The 21,682-nt window shown below is 39.1% G+C and overlaps 2 protein-coding genes across 2 annotated transcripts; both read left to right on the top strand.

Annotated features, from left to right (window-relative positions):
• Window positions 1-1,076: 1,076 nt before the first annotated feature.
• On the top strand, window positions 1,077-11,406 carry LOC121385247 (glycerophosphocholine cholinephosphodiesterase ENPP6-like). Its single transcript, XM_041515846.1, has 7 exons — window positions 1,077-1,615; window positions 2,779-2,927; window positions 3,956-4,133; window positions 4,970-5,265; window positions 6,454-6,594; window positions 7,823-7,931; window positions 10,082-11,406. The coding sequence occupies exons 1-7, from the start codon at window positions 1,372-1,374 to the stop codon at window positions 10,327-10,329; spliced, it is 1,365 nt and encodes a 454-aa protein (XP_041371780.1). The 5' UTR covers window positions 1,077-1,371; the 3' UTR covers window positions 10,330-11,406.
• Window positions 11,407-13,158: 1,752 nt separating this feature from the next.
• LOC121385263 (V-type proton ATPase subunit F-like) lies at window positions 13,159-20,693 on the top strand. The gene is made up of 5 exons (XM_041515869.1): window positions 13,159-13,236; window positions 14,797-14,878; window positions 15,499-15,581; window positions 16,976-17,098; window positions 19,927-20,693. The coding sequence occupies exons 1-5, from the start codon at window positions 13,186-13,188 to the stop codon at window positions 19,954-19,956; spliced, it is 369 nt and encodes a 122-aa protein (XP_041371803.1). The 5' UTR covers window positions 13,159-13,185; the 3' UTR covers window positions 19,957-20,693.
• Window positions 20,694-21,682: the final 989 nt, after the last annotated feature.

Below are 21,682 nucleotides of genomic sequence, written 5' to 3'. Positions count from 1 at the left end.
GATAAACCAGGAAACGAGTGGACATTACGTTATGCAAACAATTACTTTAACTTTACTATTTTTACTGGTTATGATACCAATAATACCTAACCAAGAATATTTTTGTCTACAGCTCAATTGTGAAATAAAATGGTTCCAAGAGTCACATGCTTAACACTATTTTGTATAAAAAGACTTTGGAAGAGCCCATTAAGCGACTATGGCCGTTTCCTCTTTCTCACGAAAAAGTGTCGAAATGACCAATGATAGATTTCGTTAAAGTTTAAAAGTTTGTTGAGAGTGTCGTTAAACAAACATTTCTTTTATTTCCTTTTTAGGTACCGGCCTCGGTGGCGTCGTGGTTAGGCCATCGGTCTACAGGGTTCGGATCCCAGTCGAGGCATGGGATTTTTAATCCAGATACCGACTCCAAACCCTGAGTGAGTGCTCCGCAAGGCTCAATAGGTAGATGTAAACCACTTGCACCGACCAGTGATCCATGACTGGTTCAACAAAGGTCTTGGTTTGTGCTATCCTGCCTGTGGGAAGCGCAAATAAAAGATCCCTTGTTGCTAATCGGAAAGAGTAGCCCATGTAGATGCGACAGCGGGTTTCCTCTCAAAATCTGTGTGGTCTGACGCCATATAACCGTAAATAAAATGTGTTGATTGCGTCGTTAAATAAAACATTTCTTTCTTTTTGTTTTCCTTTTTAGGTAATTCAAGGGAAATAACCCGTTCTCTATATAGGGTGTCTGGTGAAAGTCCTATTCACTGCCCATGACGGACAGATTATGATAATGATGTTGTCTTGTCCTCTCCAATAAATGTAGGCCTACCTGTAGCTACAATATGTTTCGACCGGTTTTGTAGTTGACCTGCTAAATTTAACTGAAAACAGGTATAGCCTTATCTAAATATAGACCTGGGAAAACTGGTCTTTTGAGACATGTACGACAAGTGTCGCCCTGTGTACATTCCGTTACAATCCTTTCCTTTGATAATCAAAAAACAAATAGGCCTATACCTCTGTTTTCTGTATTTAGTCGGGTGACGACCAACCCTGTAATATACATTGTATCACACCACAGCCTGTAATGTTCACGCGAATTAAACTACACACAGATATCATATTTTAGCTTTCAAATAAACAAAATTCGAGTGTACGAATTATATTTTGTATGCTACAACAACAGTTTACGCTCGACTACTTTTGAAAGGGTGGCACACCCACGCTCGTAAAGCTAGCCTCTATTAGTACGCAAAACTCGTTCTTGTGAAGAAAAAAAAGCCTGCCCAACAGGTAATTAGTGAATCTCTTACGCCGGGTGGACTATACACACTTTAGTCTTAGCAGACGAGAGGGTTGGAATTTGCAGAAGAAGCAGACGACATGGGATATTTATTTCTTTACAAGATGTACGTCGTCTGTCTGTGTATAATCCTCACTGTGTCTGGGGCTAACAGTGAAAAGCTCCTGATGTTTATGCTGGGAGGTTGCCGGAATCTCTACTTGAAGGATTACATTGACGATCTTCCAGGATTCAAGCACTTCTTCGCGATAGGTTCTCGAGCAGAGCATGTCGATCCGCAGTTCCCGACGATGACCTTCCCAAACCATTATTCCCTTGTAACAGGTTCGTAATTGTTATTTATTTAAAGGTGAACATTCGATTATTATTATTCAACATCAATTTGTATTTTAAGCTATGTTAGTTAATAAACTATTTCTGCTGCTTCTTCTTCTGCTACTATTATATATAACTACTGTTGCTAACGTTACTACTACTGCTGCTACTTTACTACTATTAGGCTACTACTGTTAGTACCGCTACTATTTCTGCTACTACTACTACTACTACTACTACTACTACTACTACTACTACTACTACTGCTGCTACTACTGTTTCTGCTGCTGCTGCTGCTACTACTACTACTACTACTACTACTACTGCTGCTGCTGCTGCTGCTACAGCTACTACTGCTACTGCTACTACTACTACTACTGCTACTACTGTTTCTGCTGCTGCTGCTATTACTACTACTACTACTACTACTACTACTACTACTGTTTCTGCTGCTGCTGCTACTACTACTACTACTACTACTACTACTACAAGTAGTGCCAGTAGAATTAGTAGCATCATTAAAAATTATAGTAGTAGTAGTAGCAGCAGCAATAGTAGTAGTAGTAGTAGTAGTAGTAGTAGTAGCAGCAGTAGTAGCAACAGCTGCAGTAGTAGCAGCAGCAGCAGTAGTAATAATAGTAGCATCATCATCAGCAACAATAGCAGTAGCAGAAGTAGCAGTAGCAGTAGTAGTGGTAGTAGCAGCAGCAACAGTAGTAGTAGCTGCAGCAGTAGTAGTAATAGCAGCAGCAGCAACAACAGTGGTGGTAGCAGTAGTAGTAGTAGCAGCAGCAGCAGCAGCAGTAGCAGCCGCCGCAGTAGTATTAGTAGTAGCAGCAGCAGTAGTAGTAGTAGTAGTAGTAGTAGCAGCAGCAGCAGTATTAGCAGCAGCAGCAGCAGCTGTATTAGCAGCAGCAGCAGCAGCAGTAGTAGCAGCAGCAGCAGCAGCAGCAGCAGCAGTAGTAGTAGTAGCAACAGCAGCAGTAGTAGTAGCAGCAGTAGTAGTAGAAGTAGCTGCTGCAGCAGAAGTAATAGTAGTAGAGGCAACAGTAGTAGTAGTAGTATTGGTGGTAGTAGTAGTAGTAATTATTTGTAAAAACTATTAATATTATTATTATTTGTCTTGTTGTTTGTTGTTTTACAGTCTTGAATCAAACAGTGTTTATTTCCAGGTCTGTATCCGGAGAACCATGGGTTTGTGGGTAATTTTATGTGGGACAAAACGAAAAATGAATCTTTCGACATGACGCCTAGTCCACAGGGCAGCAAATCACACTGGTGGGAAGACGGGGAACCGATCTGGGTGACCGCCGGGAAACAGGTATATATCAAGCAATTAGTAACAAGATATTACCTTCAGGAGTCTTGACATTTCTTTTTACACTCGCACCTGCCTTAAAATTCGTAAATTCGGTCCCTAAAGTCCCCACTTAATTCATATTGCCTGTAATCGTACAATATATAATGACAACCAACGAAAAGAAACGCAAATATTGATAATACAATTTATCATTTCACAGAATTGAACAGTTTTAATCAAGATAACCTATTCTAAGTGGTAGGACATATCCCAGTGGTAAAGCACCCGCTTGATGCGCAGTCAGTCTGGGTTCGATACCCGTCGGTTTGGGCTATTTCTCGTTCCAGTCAATGCACCACAACTGGTACGTGCTATGCTATCTGTGGGATGGTGCATACAAAAGATCCCTTGCTACTGATGGAACAATGTAGCGGCTATCCTCTCTATGTTTGACATCAATGTGCTCTATAGGTGTCGTTAAACAAAACAAACTTTAACCTATTCTAAATATAAAGTAACCATAACCCGGATATGCGGGGTTTTTTGGTTGCTCAGTATACCGTGTATAATAGTCCATCTTCTATACTACGACAAAAAAGTTTAGCAATTTGGTACTAAGTTGTATTGTACCTTAATCCGCTCATTGGGCTATTTCTCGCTCCAGCCAGTGCACCACGACTGGTATGTCAAAGGCCGTGGTATGTGTTATCCTGTCTGTGGGATGGTGCATATAAAATATCCCTTGCTGCTAATCGAAAAGAGTAGCCCATGAAGTGGCGACAGCGGGTTTGCTCTCTCAATATCTGTGTGGTCCTTAACCATATGTTCAACGCCATATAACCGTAAATAAAATGTGTTGAGTGAGTCGTTAAATAAAACATTTCCTTCCCTTGTACCTTAATCCCGATCGAGGCTACTATAGGCCCCTACATTCAATTAGGCGACAGTTATGCATTTCATTTTATACTGAAAATATCCTGTTATTTATATACTGACAAATGCTGCATCAATTAAATGCAATGACTTAGTATATACAATTTACGTTTCAGGGAAAACGCACGTATCTGTACAACTGGTTGGGTTGCCAGGTGAAGATCCGGGGTAGAACGCCCTCGCATTGTCACCAATACAGCGACACGCCAAAAGTTCGCGATGGCATGGCTGGCTTTCTATGGCAGAGTAACGAAGCCGTAGATGCCCTAATAAACGACAAAGCAGATTTAGCAGGTGAGCAGACTGTCTTGGAATTTTAAAGATATATACAGAAAACCATCACCTTTTAAAGCTGTGGTATCGCCTGCTCACCATCCTATAGCATTTCAAAATACAAAAACAACCATATGATTTAAATATCGTCTCCCCGTCCCAAAATACATCATTGTTTACTGATGTAAATTCCTGGTACACTTAAGGTCATTGTATATATGTGTATGTACATGTATATATCTACATGTGTATTATCCTGTTTATCGGAAAAACATACTCTCTCTCTATTTCTGTTTCTCCCTCCTTCCTTCGGTCTCTCTCTCTCTCTCTTATCGTATGGCGTCACCTTTTCCTCCCACCCATCCCCCCCTCTCTCTCCACCTCTTCCTCCTCCCTCTCTTCTCTCCCTCCCTATCACTGTCTCCCCCTCCCAAATGTCAGAATAACCATAATATATTAGAGACACCAAATTGCCAGTACCGGGGTGTCGTTAAACAAGCATTTATTAATTCATTCCATTTCATTTCAACTTATTTTCGTGCTTATATCCAAACACGCTGTCCTGGGCACACACCTCAGCTATCTGGGATGTCTGTTCAGGACAGAGGGTTAGTTGTTTAGTGAGAGAGAAGAGGGTGTAGTGGCCTTACACCTACCCATTGAGCCCTTAAGAACTCGCTCTGGGTTGGAGCCGGAACCGGGCTGCGGACCTTGTACCTACCAGCCTGTAGTCCGATGGCTTAACCACTGCGCCACCGAGGCCGGTATTCATTCCAAATAGCCATAGTTTAAAATGTGCTGGGGTGTCACTAAACATACATTCCTTTCCTTCATCTTCCTTTCCTCTAATATCGCAGGTGTATACACTCAAATAGTAGACCAGGCTGCCTCCCAGTTCACTACAAATGGCGAAGAACTGAAAGGCGTGTTGAAATGGATTGACAACGAATTACAGAGAATTTACTACAGACTCGAAGACGCCGGGATGTTGGACGCCATCAATATCGTCATATTTTCCGACCGTGGAGTGACGGAAGTGACGCCCAAGCGAACCATTCATCTCCAGAAATACATCAATAATAACGATTATGACATCATAAAGGAATTCGGTCCAAAAGTTAGTATTTGGCCGAAGGAGGACAACGTGGAAATGGTAGGTCTAAACACCGGAATAGAAAGAAAGAATAGTTTATGTGTTGTTAGTCCCAATTTTTGTCATTATGCATTATGACAGTGTTTCGTGAGTGCATACCATCACTTATCAAATGAGCTCTGTCCGGTGCTAATTTCATTTCATAAACTAGTTTGAGAGTGGCAGTCCTCTATGGGACTGCAAGGAGGATGGAATCTTCTGTAAAGGATAAAATAGTTCATTTAAAACTCTGGAATATTTTTATTATTTAAGCATTTAGAATAGATGATCCAGTTCTGTTTGGTACATGAAAGGTCCACCACATCGCTATAGTTTCGCAATGCTCGCTTATCTACATTATCTAGGTCAACTACAAACTCAATGGCCAGCTTTGAATTTCTTCATTTAGCGGGACGCCAGTAGAACTGGGACTTTACTTGATTTGCGCAGGCGCTGAGCTTCTCACGTGATTTTTGAACAAATTTAACTGTCTTGATTAAGTGGTCTTCTCATATCTCCAAAACATATTTATATCCATAGAGGTATGGTACAACACTTTTCCCGGGGTCGGTAGGGGATTTGCCTTGAAATTTTGACAATGGCCAGCGGTTGGCATACGCGTTACATGTAAGGGGGTGTTAATAATTACGTAACGCTATAGGGGCTAATCTTTTCGATTAGCAGCAAGGGATCTTTTATATGCACCATCCCACATATAGGATAGTACATACCACGGTCTTTGTTACACCAGTTGTGGAGCACTGGCTGGGAAGAAATAGCTCAACGGGCCCACCGACGGGGATCGATCCTAGACCGGTGTGTGTGTGTGTGTGTGTGTGTGTGTGTGTGTGTGTGTGTGTGTGTGTGTGTGTGTGTGTGTGTGTGTAGCTTTATCATGTACTGTTACAGATCAAGTTTAACTTTCATAATAATTTACCCATTTTTGACAGAGTTATGTCCCTTGAACTTGGGAGATATGAAGAAAAAAAAAATCGGATTTTGTTTTGCAATGTCTGAAGATACTGAGGTGAAATTTTGTACATAGCTTTATCATGTACTGTTACTGATAAAGTTTATCTTTCTTGGTGGTGATTTACTCACTTTTCACAGAGGTATGGCCTTTGAATTTAGGAGATACCAAAATATTTTGGGTCAGGCAGGGGACACGTATTGCTTTGGCAGTACTCTACGAATGTTTGTTTTTCATAGGTTTACCAGAAACTGAAACACGCCCACCCTAACATGACGGTGTACAAGAAGGAGGAGATTCCGGATGATTGGCACCACAAAGGTCACAGGCGGGTCGCTCCCATCATTGCTGTAGCAGAGCTTGGATGGATGATCGTTACAGTAAGTATTTTTGTAGATTATAACCAGCATTTTTAAAGGCACTGTGTCACTATTATTTTTAATTAAAAACATATTGAATAGATTACCGTTGGTAGAAGTATACAGTTTGACACCCATCCACACCATGTTATGTCCGCCAACTCCCGTTTGGGTGTGGTTTGTATAGGTTTGAAAATTGTCAAAAGTGCACAAAAATTCATTGCATCCCCTCACTAGAAAAATCCTACACCTGACATCATCATTTTGATCTGTTAGACGATCTTTTATCGTAAACACTGTTTAAAACAAATACATTGAAGTATTAAAGGTGCTGTACATGTATTAAATCTCTATTTCTCGTTCAAGCCAGTGCACCACGACTGGTATACCAAAGGCCGTGGTATGTGCTGTCCTGTCTGGGATGTGCAAATAAAAAATGCCTTGCCCATAATGGAAAAATGTAGCGGGTTTCTTCTCTAAGACTATGTCAAACATTACCAAATGTTTGACATCCAATAGCCGATGATTAATAAATCAATGTGCTCTAGTGGTGTCGTTTTTAAATTATTACATATTGAACAGATTACCGTTGGTACCTGGTATACCGTTAAAACCTCATGTTATTTCCGTCAACTCCTGCTTGGATGTGGTTTGTATGGGTATAAAAATTGTCAAACGTGCACCGAAAAATCATTGCACCCCGTCATTTAAAAAAAAATCTGGCATCCGCCACTGATTATATCTAACACGATCCATCATCATGTTGTGATCAGATGATCTTCCATCGTAAACAGTTATCGCGAATTACTAAAGGGGCTGTATTAAAGCTCAGAGGCGGATCTAGGGGTGGTGGTGGCAGGGGCCCGGGACCCCCATACATTTTGCGATAGTTATAATTTTATTATATATTAATTTTCATTTTTTTTACGATCTCCCCTCAAACCTCCCCAAAGTTCCCTTGGCATTCCACCTCATGTCACTGGGGGCCCCCTAAATGGATTTTCTGGATCCGCCACTGAAGCGACATTATGACAAACAAATATTTATTAATTTCTATTTCGAAATGTAAAGATTATGCCTTTACGAGACAAATGCAACCAAATAATTTCATTTACAAGTGTTTAAAACGTTTTTTTATTTCTTCATTTAATTGATAAAATTTTATTTAAAGGGTGACCGATATATCACACGTGTGACGTCACAATTACATGTCGTTATTATAACCAAACATTCCTTTCTTTTTTTTCAGCCAGAGAAACCTTTCCCAGTCGGTGAAGATGGCTGGGAGTACGTAGCTTACCACGGGTTTGACCCCACAGACCCCCAGATGAAAGCCATGTTCGTTGGAGTTGGACCAAGTATGTTTACTCCGCTAAATTTAAAAAAACCCAATGTTTTAATTAATCATAGCGAGGCGCGGATTAAGATGGGAGCCAAAGGGGCGCGGTCTCCTTCTATTTTTGGTCATCAGATTAAATTTTGATTTGTGTAAGATGAGGGTTTCTTGTTATCAACAACATCGATTCATTTATGTTAATGCTACGGGCCTCGACACTCTTTTACAGCATCGTAGATTCGTGCCTGATACATATTATACTTTATTACACACCAGTGTAAGATATTGGTCATGTGATAACAATCACTCAGTATCTAACTAGTGTAATATTGGCGTGACGTAGATCACTCGCTGACCCAATTCGTAGAAAAATGTCTTGACATCTGCTTACTTCTGCGTTGCGGCTTGTTTGCAGTTGGTTTGTAATAAATAAAATACTAAACGAGCTTGCCTGTCATACCATTTTTATGAAACTCGTGAACAGTGTTGCTATCTGACTCGTTTTCGCTCGTCAGATACCAAAACTGTTAACTCATTTCATAAAAATGGTATAACAGACAAGCTCGTTTAATACTCTATATGGATCACATAATTAAAGTTTGATTTGTATAAGATGAGGTTTGTTGTTATCAACAACATCGAAACATTTATATTAATGCTACGGGCCCCACTGTTTTACAGAATCGTATATTCGCGCCTGATAAATATTAATACTGGATCAGATAATTAAATTTTGATTTGTATAAGATGAGGTTGTTGTTATCAACGACACCGAACGACATTTATGTTAATGTTACGAGCCCCCTCTGTTACAGAATCGTAGATTCGCGTCTGATAAATATTAATACTGGCTCAGATAATTAAATTTTTATTTGTATAAGATGAGGTTGTTGTTATCAACGACACCAAAAGACATTTATGTTAATGCTATGCCTCCCCACCTTCTCTATTACAGAAGCGTATGTCCAGGCCAAATACAAAAGATTAGCTCCAGTACTTGATGGGGGGGGGGGGGGGTTGCCTCCCTTACCCCCGGTCTCGTACGCTTATGCTCGTTACGGCAGCAATCACACCTTTATTACCCATATGGTTAAATATATCTGGGTACATGTCAAAACGATACGTTCCACTAGAACGCCAAATGGGACGTAGCATCCTCGACTAAAGCTCCCGACAACTGAAAATCATTTCACTCGGGACATAAACATGATACGAAATGGATGCTCGTTTAATACCCTATAAGGTCTCACTACACAGAACACTTCCGGGTGAGAAAGAAAAAGAAAGAAATTTTTTATTTAACGACGCACTCAACACATTTTATTTACGGTTATATGGCGTCGGACATATGGTTAAGGACCACACAGATTTTGAGAGGAAACTCGCTGTCGCCACTTCATGGGCTACTCTTTCCGATTAGCAGCAAGGGATCTTTTATTTGCGCTTCCCACAGGCAGGATAGCACAAACCATGGCCTTTGTTGAACCAGTTATGGATCACTGGTCGGTGCAAGTGGTTTACACCTACCCATTGAGCCTTGCGGAGCACTCACTCAGGGTTTGGAGTCGGTATCTGGATTAAAAATCCCATGCCTCGACTGGGATCCGAACCCAGTACCTACCAGCCTGTTGACCGATGGCCTAACCACGACGCCACCGAGGTCGGTCTTCCGGGTGAGAGTTCATTCATCCACTATAGTTCTTAATTGTGACACAAGTTATGGTTCACATATTCACTTCTAGGAAATGGTGAAGAATTAAAACAATATGTATGTTTAATGGTAAGCCTTCTGGCTGTATTTTGCCCATGCTATTTTGTAACATTGTGCATTGACCATTTGGGACATTTTGTAACATTGTGCATTGACCATTTGGGACATGAGTGTAAAGCGTAAGAGACAGCCAGAGTGAATCGGTTAACGAACCATCTGTTCAGACCGGTATTACAGCCAGATGCGGTCTTATAGCAAAAAAATCAGACGGAAATGTTCTCAATTTTAGAGTGAAAATAAATGCTTATATTATAATGTATGTTCGCAATGGTATATGTTGTTAGTGCCAACGAGAACCCGTTTTATTGGCAATCTTCATTTGAAGTTGGGCAATTTAACATGGTTTTCAATGGCAGATGACATCTGTGTAGTTTGACCTAAGTAATATGTTGTGTTTTCAGATTTCAAGAAGGACGTCGTTGCACCATCGTTCAGCAACGTGAATCTCTATCAACTGATGTGTAGGATCCTCCGAATCAAACCGGCCCCGAACGACGGAACGTGGGGCGCCGTTCAGATGATGTACCAGGACACGCCCGAATGGTCTTTCTGGAACGCAAAAATATACATCGCCATCATTGCTGCAATATGTATCGTAGCGACTGGGTTAAAAACAATTCATAGGCGTCGGACGTTTAAATATCTCTAATGCTTAAGGCTAAAGTATATTAGTATATTCAGTGGCGTAGCGTAGGTTCTCAGCGCCCGGGGCAAGGCAAGTATTGCGCCACCCCCTAACCAGTGGACCGTTAGCACTCCCCCGAGTCTCTTTCACCAGTCCAGAATTTTGCGTCCGGGGCAAACACCCCGGTGGCTCTGCCCACACTACGCCACTGAGTATATTCAGTGTTGAATGGCTTCAGGAGCAGGACTTTTTAAGGGGAGGAAGGTTTGAGAAATGTTTATTGGACTGAGCGTCGAATGTCTGTAAGGAGAAGTTACGGAATTTTGTGAACATGGTGTAAAACCACGTCTGAGGTGTCATGAGTAGCAGGATCGATTTCCTAGGTGTATTCGTAGTGGTGTTTTCAAATCCCATGGTATGTACTGTCTTGTTTATAGGAAAATGCATATCAAAAACCCATAATGCTTTTTTGTTAGTAGTGTATTTGGCTTGAACCTTAATTGACCACGAAAATAACTAAATAAATGTGTGTGTGTGTGTGTGTGTGTGTGTGTGTGTGTGTGTGTGTGTACACACGCGCACGCCCCCCACGTTTTGGCACCTTCCTACGCCCGTGCTATGTCCTACCAAGGTTCAGGCATATGTCTCCATTGTCTCCTACCCTGGCATGGCCAGCGGTTTGGTCCAGGGGAGATAAATAGGACGGGCCCGTATGAAGTATTTATTAAACCGTCGGTGTTATAATTTGATGGTTTTCGCTAGCAGGTTCACTAAGTTTTTCAACCCGCTGATACCAAAAATAGTACAGTATTCTTTCTAGCGGGTGTGAAAGAAATCCCAATTGCAGCAAATGTTAGTTTCCATATGCATCAGTATTGTTTTGTGTTCTTTCTTCAGGATGGAATTGCTTCAGTACAGATATCTGTGTTTTTTGTCAATATTAAAGTTTCGTTTGTGTGTTCTTGTCTTCTTATATATATATTATTTTTAGGGTTTTTTAAGTCGGGCGTGTACGAAAGACTAAATTGTAAATTAACTTGTAGATGTAATTATTGTTCGTTGACATGTATGTCGAGTGTTAATAAAACAAATATTTTCAGATTTTGTTTTCGTGTCATCCTTTTTTTCTAATCTTTTCAAATCTGCACAGAGTACAACCCCACAGGTTACTCATTCGTTCATTCATTTGAACTTATTTTCGAACTTATATCCAATTAAGGTTCTAGCACGCTATCCTGAGCACACACAACTCTGCTATCTGAGCTGTCTGTCCAGGACAGAGGGTTAGTTGTTAGAGAGAAGCCGGTGTACGTAGTGGTCTTACACCTACCCATCGAGTCGTTAAACTCGCTCTGGGTGAGAGCCGGTATCGGGGTGCGAACCCAGTACCTATCAGCCGTATGTCCCATGGCTTAACCACTAGGCCACCGAAGCCGATTAGATTATACAAGAGACTGGGTTAATAAGTAAAAGAAATACGGGGTGTGGGGAGGGGTGTCTTGCAGGCTTTCTGCCACACACTAATTTGAGTGTATTTAATAAAAACAAAACATACCATACGTGCCCTGCTACTAGAGGACTAGGGGTTGGAAATGTTTTGAAAATTCAGGGGACGAAACTCCTCTACTCAAATCGATTTTTTGTTGTTTACATATGCATAGGCCTATACCTGCATTTGTGACGATGAATTTCAATGGTAGAATGAAGGAAACTGCATTTCAAGACATATTATATAGTTTTTTCCATATGCCCATGCAGCCCTGTAGAAGTGACGTGAACTCTTTACTTACGGACTCAAAACAGCTGAGCTAAACAAAAAATACCGTAATACAAAGTCCTACACAGGCGCGGATGAAGGGGGGGGGGGGGGATTTCTGGGGTAGAACCCCCCTCCCCCGCTCAAGCAAATTTACTCTTTTTTTTCAATATGTTTTCCAGAGGAGCATGTCTCGACCCATATAAACATTCGCTCCCCTGTCTAGACCTCCCCCAACCTAACATTCCTGCACACGCGCCTGTTACATATGGAAAAAAGTAAGTTATAAAACCCGTAAAATGTATTTATTGTGATTTCAGTCAATACAGATACTTAATATAATCAGCAACACCCCCCCCCCCCCTCTCTCTCTCTCTCTCTCTCTCTCTCTCTCATTCTTTATAATATCCTGTTGTCTAACAGTTTGAGTGAATAAAGCTTTTTATTCTTCGTCTCCTCCTCCTTCTTTCTTCTTTTTTCCCCTTCTTCTTTCTTGTTTTCTCTTTTCTTCTCCCATCTTCTTCTCCCCTCTTTTTCAAAACATTGTATTAATATAATTGTTTAATCACAATCATTTTAAGAGCCGGTTCTACCGCAGTCGGGATTAAGCGCTTACCTGAGTTGTTTGCTTTCTCAGGAGACCCATTCACTGACACCCACCCTCCTCCATCCCAACCAAAGCGTAACGACTGGTATACAGTGGCGTAGGCAGGATTTTGTAGGGGGGGGGGGGGGGGCACCTGTGTAGTGGGATATGACACAGGAACATTTTTAATGTTATTAATAAGCGAAAAGGTAAACATTTCCCGGGATTGGGGTGGGGGGCATGGCCCCCCCCCCCCCCCCCCGGCTACCCCACTGCTGGTTGATATCAAAGGCTGTGGTACGTGCTATTCTGGAAAGTGCCTATAAAATATCCCTAGCTGCTAATGAACAAATGTAGCTGATTTGAATTTTCATCTAAGATTTCGCATCCATTATCCGATGACTAATAAATCCATATGCTCTAGTGGAGTTGATAAACAAAAGAAAGTCATTTTATTATTACGTTGATGGAAAATGGCGATGTGCGATGCGAGACCCTCAGTGACACATAGGTCACATGATCAATATTCTTGGACAAGATGGCGATCGCTTCGGCTAGAGGAAAGTTAATCGCTGTGATCGGTGATGAGGTATACGACAGTTTTAAATATACATGGCCATTATTTTCAGGTCTACTTGATACCTAATTTACAATCTAATTGTTTGTCTCAAAGTCGTAGTTATCGGACCAGAACTGGGAACCATATTGCAATATTTAGAATTTAATTTATGTTGTGTAAAATTTACACTCATGGACATCTACAGACTACACGGGCAAGGTTACTCAGCTTACTGGCGTCGACAAGGGACGGATTTTAAAAGTTATTTTAAAAGACGGATGCCATACTCGAAATTAATACAAAACTGTTTCCATTATATAGCTGGTAATCTTTTGCATTTTATTAAGTTATTTCCATTTATCTATCAATATTTATTTTTTGATTAAGAAAAACAAAATATTCTGTGATGGAGAATTTATCATGTATAACATTCATCATAAGCTAGGAGATGAGTGTCGGCGTAGGGAGTGCTTGGGTTTGGAGATTTGCTTCCAGTGCTGGAGCAAATCTTTAAATTCTACTGTAAAGTATTAGTTGTAACAATGTAATTCATGTAAAAATGTGTAGTGATTTATTTGCAACACTATACCAGTGGCGGATCCAGAAAATCCATTTATGGAGGGCCCCATTGACATGAGGCGGAATGCCAAGGGATCTTTGGGGAAGGTTTGGAGGGGGATCGTAATTTTTTTTAATATATAATAAAATTATAACTCACAAAATTTAGTGCCCCCCCCCCCCCCCCCCCGATCTGCCTCTGTATACAATTGTTTGATAGTAATGCTAATATTATATGAATAAATGTTTTTATCCAGCTTCAGGAATATTTCTTTAATTCGGGTAAAAGGCAAGACTTCAGACCATTCCAGCATTCAGTTCATTCAGGCGGTATAATTAATATTTGTTAGAATTAATGTAAGTTTAGGATTAGTATTAGTTATATACAATACCTTTTTAAACATCTTGTTCTATAAAAGCAACATAATGTTTCTATTTTGTAATCCAGTATCACTACGTTTTGTCTTTGAAAAATTAGACATTTTGACTATTCTGTGTAAATTTTCCTTGACACGGGTGTTTTTGTTGGTGCTTTTGGTAGAAATATAGCACAGAAGACACAATAAGTCATTATGGGACTAAAGGTTCATTTTATTCCGTAGACGCTCGGTTCATTCCGTCAAAATACACCCTATGAGATTTATAAGTATTAAAATACAGTCTCACTTGTTGATCCACTGCGTGGCTGAGTGGATACAGTGCTCGACTACAGTCCCAATGGTCTAGAGTTTGAATCCCAGACCCTAGCACTACGTTGTTTGTAGTGTTTAATGCAATGTCCACTTGATATCGCTATTCAATACATGCTGGAACGGTCGGAAATCTTTCCGGTAAAAATAAACCTGCCTGTCCCCCTTCAAAAATGGGAGCCCATACACCTGTGACATTCACAAATTCAGTAAAATCTTCAAAAAATAAAAAGAACAGTTGTTATATGAACATTTACAGACAACAGAACACAGATACAAAATTAATTTCTTTATATTTTTTTTTTTATAAACACTGAAAGTGATTGTGTGTTTTTCGTTTTAGGACACGTGTACAGGATTTGTGTTGGGCGGTATCGGTGAACTCAACAAACATCGACATCCCAACTTTCTTGTTGTTACAAAGAGTATGTGTTATATCCATTAGTGTTTTCCCTAGAAATATGCAAAAACTTTTTTTTATTGAAATAAAAAATAAATATAATTAATAAGCTTGCTTTAATAAATGAATGGCAAACTATTTAACAGACATAAGTTAATACTTTGTATTTGATTAAATATATAACACTATTAACAGGCATATGTTAATACTTTATATTTGATTAAATAATGTATATTTATCATCCATTAAAGGCTTTTGTAGGACATATCGCAGGCATTATAATTTGCGATATTCTCCTAGGAGATATCGCTTCTTTTTGTTATGTCATTGTGTATGTTTCGGCACTAAACCTATAATTAGAGATGTCATGCCACTGTCGTTATGCTAATTTACAAGTCTATAGTATCACTACCAAATATAGTGACATTCAACCCACATTACTGACATTGTTTACAATTGTCAGAAATGAAAATAATGATAATGGATGATAAAAAGAATACCCCTCTTGTATCTTGTGATATCATAATTTATCAGCACTCGTTGATAAAAGTATAAAAATTATCGGCAAGCCTCAGATTTCATACTTTTATCAACATGTCTCTGTTCTTCATGCTATAATTTGTTTATTTATTTTCTGTTTTGTAGACACAAGCATTGGTGAGATTGAAGAATGTTTCCGAGGGTTTCTCATCCGAGATGATATAGCAATAGTTCTCATCAACCAGACGGTAACAGATTAAAGTCCCAGTATTTTGTAGTAGTGTTAGCCCTAAGGCCTGCTTTCCATTAACAAGATTTCGTGCACATTTCTCTACTCGAGTTTATCGATACAATGTCCTTTTCCATATACATACCCGATTCCATGCGCATTCAGTGCAATGGAAAAAACAATCGATCAATGGGTGAGGTATTCATTTCATGTGCAAGTTTTGCAGTGCTGTGACATCATAACATGAAGTATTTACCTTCGCTTTATAAGTACACTTCAGCAACGTTAAAATTTGTACAGTAATCCGCTTGTGAAAATGAAGATATGGAAAGCAGGCCTTACATAGAATGACCAAACTTCGCTGTTTAAGAAGAGCTATCATCACTCAAACTCCCCCCCCCCCCCCCCCCCCCCATCTCTCCCTTGAGACTAGACCAAGGAGATTTATTTTTAGCTCTCATTAGCATGTGAATTTATATCGTATCTATATGGTAATGTCTTAAATGATATCCCATAATCTTAAGTATGAAGAGCAGTTAATAACTCTCCTCAATTTGTTTATGGTAACGTCTGTGCAACTATTGTCTATTTAATTATGTTGTAGATGTGACAGCACCGCTATTGGTATCTCATGACACCGCGACTGGCATATCAGGGTCGTGATATGTGTTATTCTGTCTGCAAATTACATATAAAAGATCCCTTGCTACTAATTGAAAAAGGTTTTCACTCTAAGACGTACATGTCAAAATTACTAAATATTTGACATCCAAGACCTGATTATTAATAAATCAATTTGCTCTAGTTAGGTCTTTAAAAAACAAAACAAAACAATGACCACTTGTTTGACATCCAAAAAAACCCCAATAGCTGATTATTAATAAGTCCTGAGTTACCCTGACCAAATTTGTTTCTGGAGTTAATAAACTTACAAACTCTTAAAGGGACAGTCCTGCGTTTACAACCATTGTAAAATGTTTCCGACCAATAGAGCCTTTTCGATGACTTATCATACAAATTAAATACATTTTCTTATTTAAAATGTCAGTGTCTGTATTTACAAGGTGTTTGTTGTTGTTCTAATGGTTGTAATAGCCCAAACTGGATTTTACCTGCCAATAATTCTGTACGTGGGAAAAAATATATATCATGAATTAAAGTAAAAGCTGAGTGCTACAAACATCAGTATACAACCGCAAACACATTCGATATACAGACACTGGTATTCTAAACAAGAAAATGTATTTAGTATGGAATAGTAGTCACCAACAAGGCTCTATTATCGCAAACATCTTACAATGGCTGCAAACTCAGGACAGTCCCTTTAAAAAATGTATTTAAAAATATATATTTATAAAAAGAAATTAAATGAAAAATAAGCCAATGAGTCCTAATGGGGTCATGTCATTGCAGATAGCGGAGATGATACGGTACGTGATTGACGGCCACACAGAGCCAATCCCCGCCGTTCTGGAGATTCCCAGTAAAGACGCCCCCTACGATTCCAATAAAGACTCCATTTTGAGGAGAGCCAAGGTGAGTAATAAAAGGAAAACGTTCACATAGGTTATGGAACGTTACAGGACTCGAACTTAAGAATTTTTCTCCCAATTTTTAAAAGAATTGCCATGGGTGGAACGGCCGACCCATGACAAGTTTGAGCTTGCACATGGCTATATGTTTTTTATAGAGTGACATTTGCAGCAAATAAACCTGACTGAAAGGTTATTTTGTTGTATGTAGACATTTCAAACATGCAACTGTTAAATATTGACAGTTTATTATCCACATAGTTCAAGATATTAATGAAATATAATCAGTATAACCCATGTGTGTCATTATGATTTCACATGCACAACGAATGACGTAATTTTGTGAAGCGACGTCATAACTTAATGTGGCTTCCTCAGTGTAAACGCTTATAAAAATGACATCATTTCGGAAAATAAGGTCTTTCATTGTCTCTTTTTAGTTACGTTTCAAACGTTTTGACATAGTCCTAGCTTGTTATTCATAAAAATAATATTTTGCATAATATGGATAATAGAGAAATTATTACACTCGCGTGTGAATCGTACTGATTTTACAAAACTTGTGTCGGGATTCATGTATGACCCTCGCTTTCGCTCGGGTAATACAAAAATCCTGACACTCGTTTTGTAAAATCAATACAACACACAAACTCGTATAATAATCTTTATTAATGTACACCAGATATATACATTTTGTCATTGTTGAGAAGTTTTACCGATGGCACAAAAAAACGTTAGTGATGCTCTGTACATACGCAATTTATATCTCAACGATGGCAATGGCTGTCGGTGCCATCGTTAAGTTCGAGCCCTCTGTTACGAAATCCGTATACGCCATTTTCTAGATGATAAGTTTCGTTTGAACGTCACTTGCACCAGTAGTGGTTTGCGTAACCCATTTTTGGTTTGTGCATTAAATTTAGGGCATCATTTACATCAATCTGATTAAAATTAACTCTACTGGTATATACCAGTAGATCTAACAGCATTGCATGGACTCCCATGTCCAGGTGACATTTCATCTATAAATAACAATTTAAATATCGACCAATTACACTTCACCTTTTATAGCGATATTCGGGAGCATACAAATTTTAAAAATATTGGGCGAGACTATTTATGCAATAGGCGAACTTGTTGGTCTATTTCAACATTGAAAAAAAACAGGGGGAAAGTGCAGTAATAAACTCTGGATTGTATACTGGTATAAACAGATTTTATGGATATACCAGCATGTTTTTGTTTTTTCATTTTGAAACAAATTTTATATAAAATTTTATAGTGAAATTAGTTTCCGGCATACTTCGTAATTCACCCGAATTATTTCGTATACCCTCGGCATAATCCCGAATGTTTTCAAATTCTTTTCAAATCACTGGCATGATTTTGCAAGTAAAGTTTTGATTGGTCGAATGAAACTTGAAAGGTCAACTAGACATGAGCTCCAACGGGCTGCTGTTAGATCCACATGTAATAATGGAGCTAGTTTTAATTAGATTGCATTTTATATTGTCACGACTGATTGTGCAGAAACTAAATAGGTTACCTGAATTTGTTTTTGTGTAATCCATAAATGGTTTACTCCATTTTCCATTCTCCGACTTGGTGTCAAAACATATATAAGAAATATTGATCAAGGAACTGTATTATAAATATCACTTGTGAAACCTATTGCTACCATATGCCTTAAAATATATCCAATATAAACAGTAAAAATTGCTTTTCATTGGAGGGAGGGGGGGGCCTTTGTGCTCATGTAACCCCCTCCTACCAGGGCATCACCTAAAACCTGACCTAGACAGCATCTTTTGGGTGAAACTCATGCCTGGAAACTTTTTTATATACGCCAGTCTATGATGGGTTGAACTATTGTATGGTGTTGTCTGTCCGTCCGTCCGTATGGCTGTCTGTTAACTTTTTCTTGTCCAGACCATATCTTGCATGCAAATGCATATAGTACCATCAAACCTCATATGTAGGAACAACATGGGATGGTGGTGTGTCGCATACTATTACTAGGTCATTGTTACCTACTTTTCACGGTCTACTGCACATAACAGTAAATCGTTATCAGGACCATCAAACCTCACATGTAGGAACAACATGAGATTGTGGTGTGTCGCATACTATTACTAGGTCATTGTTACCTACTTTTCACGGTCTACTGCACATAACAGTAAATCGTTGTCAGGACCATCAAACCTCACATGTAGGAACAACATGAGATGGTGGTGTGTCGCATACTATTACTAGGTCATTGTTACCTACTTTTCACGGTCTACTGCACATAACAGTAAATCCTTCTCCAGATCATATCTTTCATACAGATGCTTACAGGACCATAAAACCTCACATGTAGGAACAACTTGGGATGGTGGTCGCATACTATTACTAGGTCACTAGCTGTGACCTACTTTTCACGGTCTACTGCACATAACAGTAAATCGTTGTCTGGATCATATCTTGCATACAGATGCTTACAGGACCATCAAACCTCACATGTAGGAACAACTTGGGATGGCGGTCGCATACTATTACTAGGTCACTAGCGGTGACCTACTTTTCACGGTCTACTGCACATAACAGTAAATCGTTGTCTGGATCATATCTTGCATACAGATGCTTACAAGACCATCAAACCTCACATGTAGGAACAACACGGGATGGTGGTGTGTCACATACAATTACTAAGCCACTGTGATACAAATAATGGTCGTATCATGTACCTCATCGGTACTCTTTGTTTTTACAGGTTGATGGCTCTGAAGGGGTACATGCTTAATTGTTAATTTAGAAAATATATGTATTGTTTAATTTTTGTTCTAATTTCAGGGCATGTTCAGTGTGGACGATTTCCGGTAGAAGACATAGATATGAGACATGGTTAGGGCGGCTGTAGATGGTGGAGAAGATCATTTACCTCGTGACGCTGACGTACAGAGTGACATGTTGAAAAATAGTGTAATATAGTATGGCTGGTTATTGAAATGTGTTTTAAAGGTGCACACCCTAGTTTCAACCCGTTAAAATGGACACTAAGTTTGGTTTAAGTTACAAACCTGTAACACATTTGGATAATGTTACAAGAGAGTGAAACAAGAGTCTGTGGCATTGAAACGGTGAAATACCATTAAAAATAGATGAAAAATCAACTCCATAATATATATCCTGGGAAGGGGGCCTCGCTGTTATATGTGCTATAGGCCATGCGAATCCTTATTCTGACTGTGACTAAGGCTGTGTTCAACCATCGTGGACAAACATTTGCAAAAACTGGTTCATGTTCTTCACATTAAAACTGAATTCAGTTACTAAATCAGAGACCAATCAAACAGTTCGAAAGTGATAGCGACACTTGCTGAACGCAGATCAAATACGTGCATATATAAAAAGAAAAAATTCTACACACCCACTAAATATAGAAAAAATATATAGAACCCTAGCCCGAGTACCCTGTGAGAGGTAGACGGTGATTTGGACAGTTATGACGCTCGTCCAAATGTCCGTCTAGCTGTCAATCTGATTAAAATTAGCTCTACTGGGTCTACCAGTAAATCTAACAGCATTGCGTGTTCTCCCATGTCCAGGTGACATTTCATCTGTAAATAACAATTTAAATATCGACCAGTTACACTTCGCCTTTTATAGCGTTATTCGGGAGCATACAAATTCTAAAAATATCGGGCGACACTATTTATGCAATAGGTGAACTTGTTGGTATTTTCCCTATTTAAAAAACAGGGGAAAAGTGCAGTAATAAACTGGATTGTATACTAGTATAAACAGATTTACGGGTTTTTTCCGTCTTGAAACTAATTTTATATAAAATTTTATATTGCAATTAGTTTCCGGCATACTTCGTAATTCACCCGAATCATTTCGTATATCCTTGGCCATCGTTATATATCGTTTTGTTACTGCTACGACCACTTCCCCACCCGCCTCATTTTGTGACTTAATTTGACCAACATTAATTTTCTGTTTGTATTTTCGATTTGTTAGTATAAGAAGTAAAAGATATTTATTCCAAAACTTTAAAGTTTTAGTATTTTCGGTAACATTATGATTGGCATTTTATTTTCTATCCCAAAAAAAAAAAGAGAGAGAGAAAAAGAAATTGTATATTTGAATGCTTTGTGACTAATTTGTTGTCAAATTTTGTAATAATATTTTATTTTGCGCGTGTGTTCGTTTGTGTCCATACGTGTTTGTAAAGGAATAAATGATGAGTTGGACGATCTGTATTGTACTTTTATTTCCCTACAATACTTTACATGTTTTGGAATACACTACTAGTATACCCTTTAATAACTACTTGTTAAATCCATTATAATATGGTATCGAAAATTCAATGGTAGTTACGCCCTCATATGGCCGCAGGGGGGGGGGGGGGGGGGGGGGGGGCGGCGGCCGCCGATCCAATAATTTGACCAGTTGAGATCGCCGTCCAAAGAATTTTTACCACTTTCCACAATTTTATTTGTATTGCAGAACGGTTTGGGTTCAAATTAGTTTTGTCATTATAGATTAATATTATATATTTTTTTATAGATCTACTTAATTAATATCCCTATACGTCTGCCATGAT

This window comes from Gigantopelta aegis, chromosome 11, assembly GCF_016097555.1.
Source record: "Gigantopelta aegis isolate Gae_Host chromosome 11, Gae_host_genome, whole genome shotgun sequence".
NCBI lineage: Eukaryota > Metazoa > Mollusca > Gastropoda > Neomphalida > Peltospiridae > Gigantopelta > Gigantopelta aegis.
Note: the sequence above shows the minus strand (reverse complement) of the source record. Positions and strands in the feature narration are given on the sequence as shown.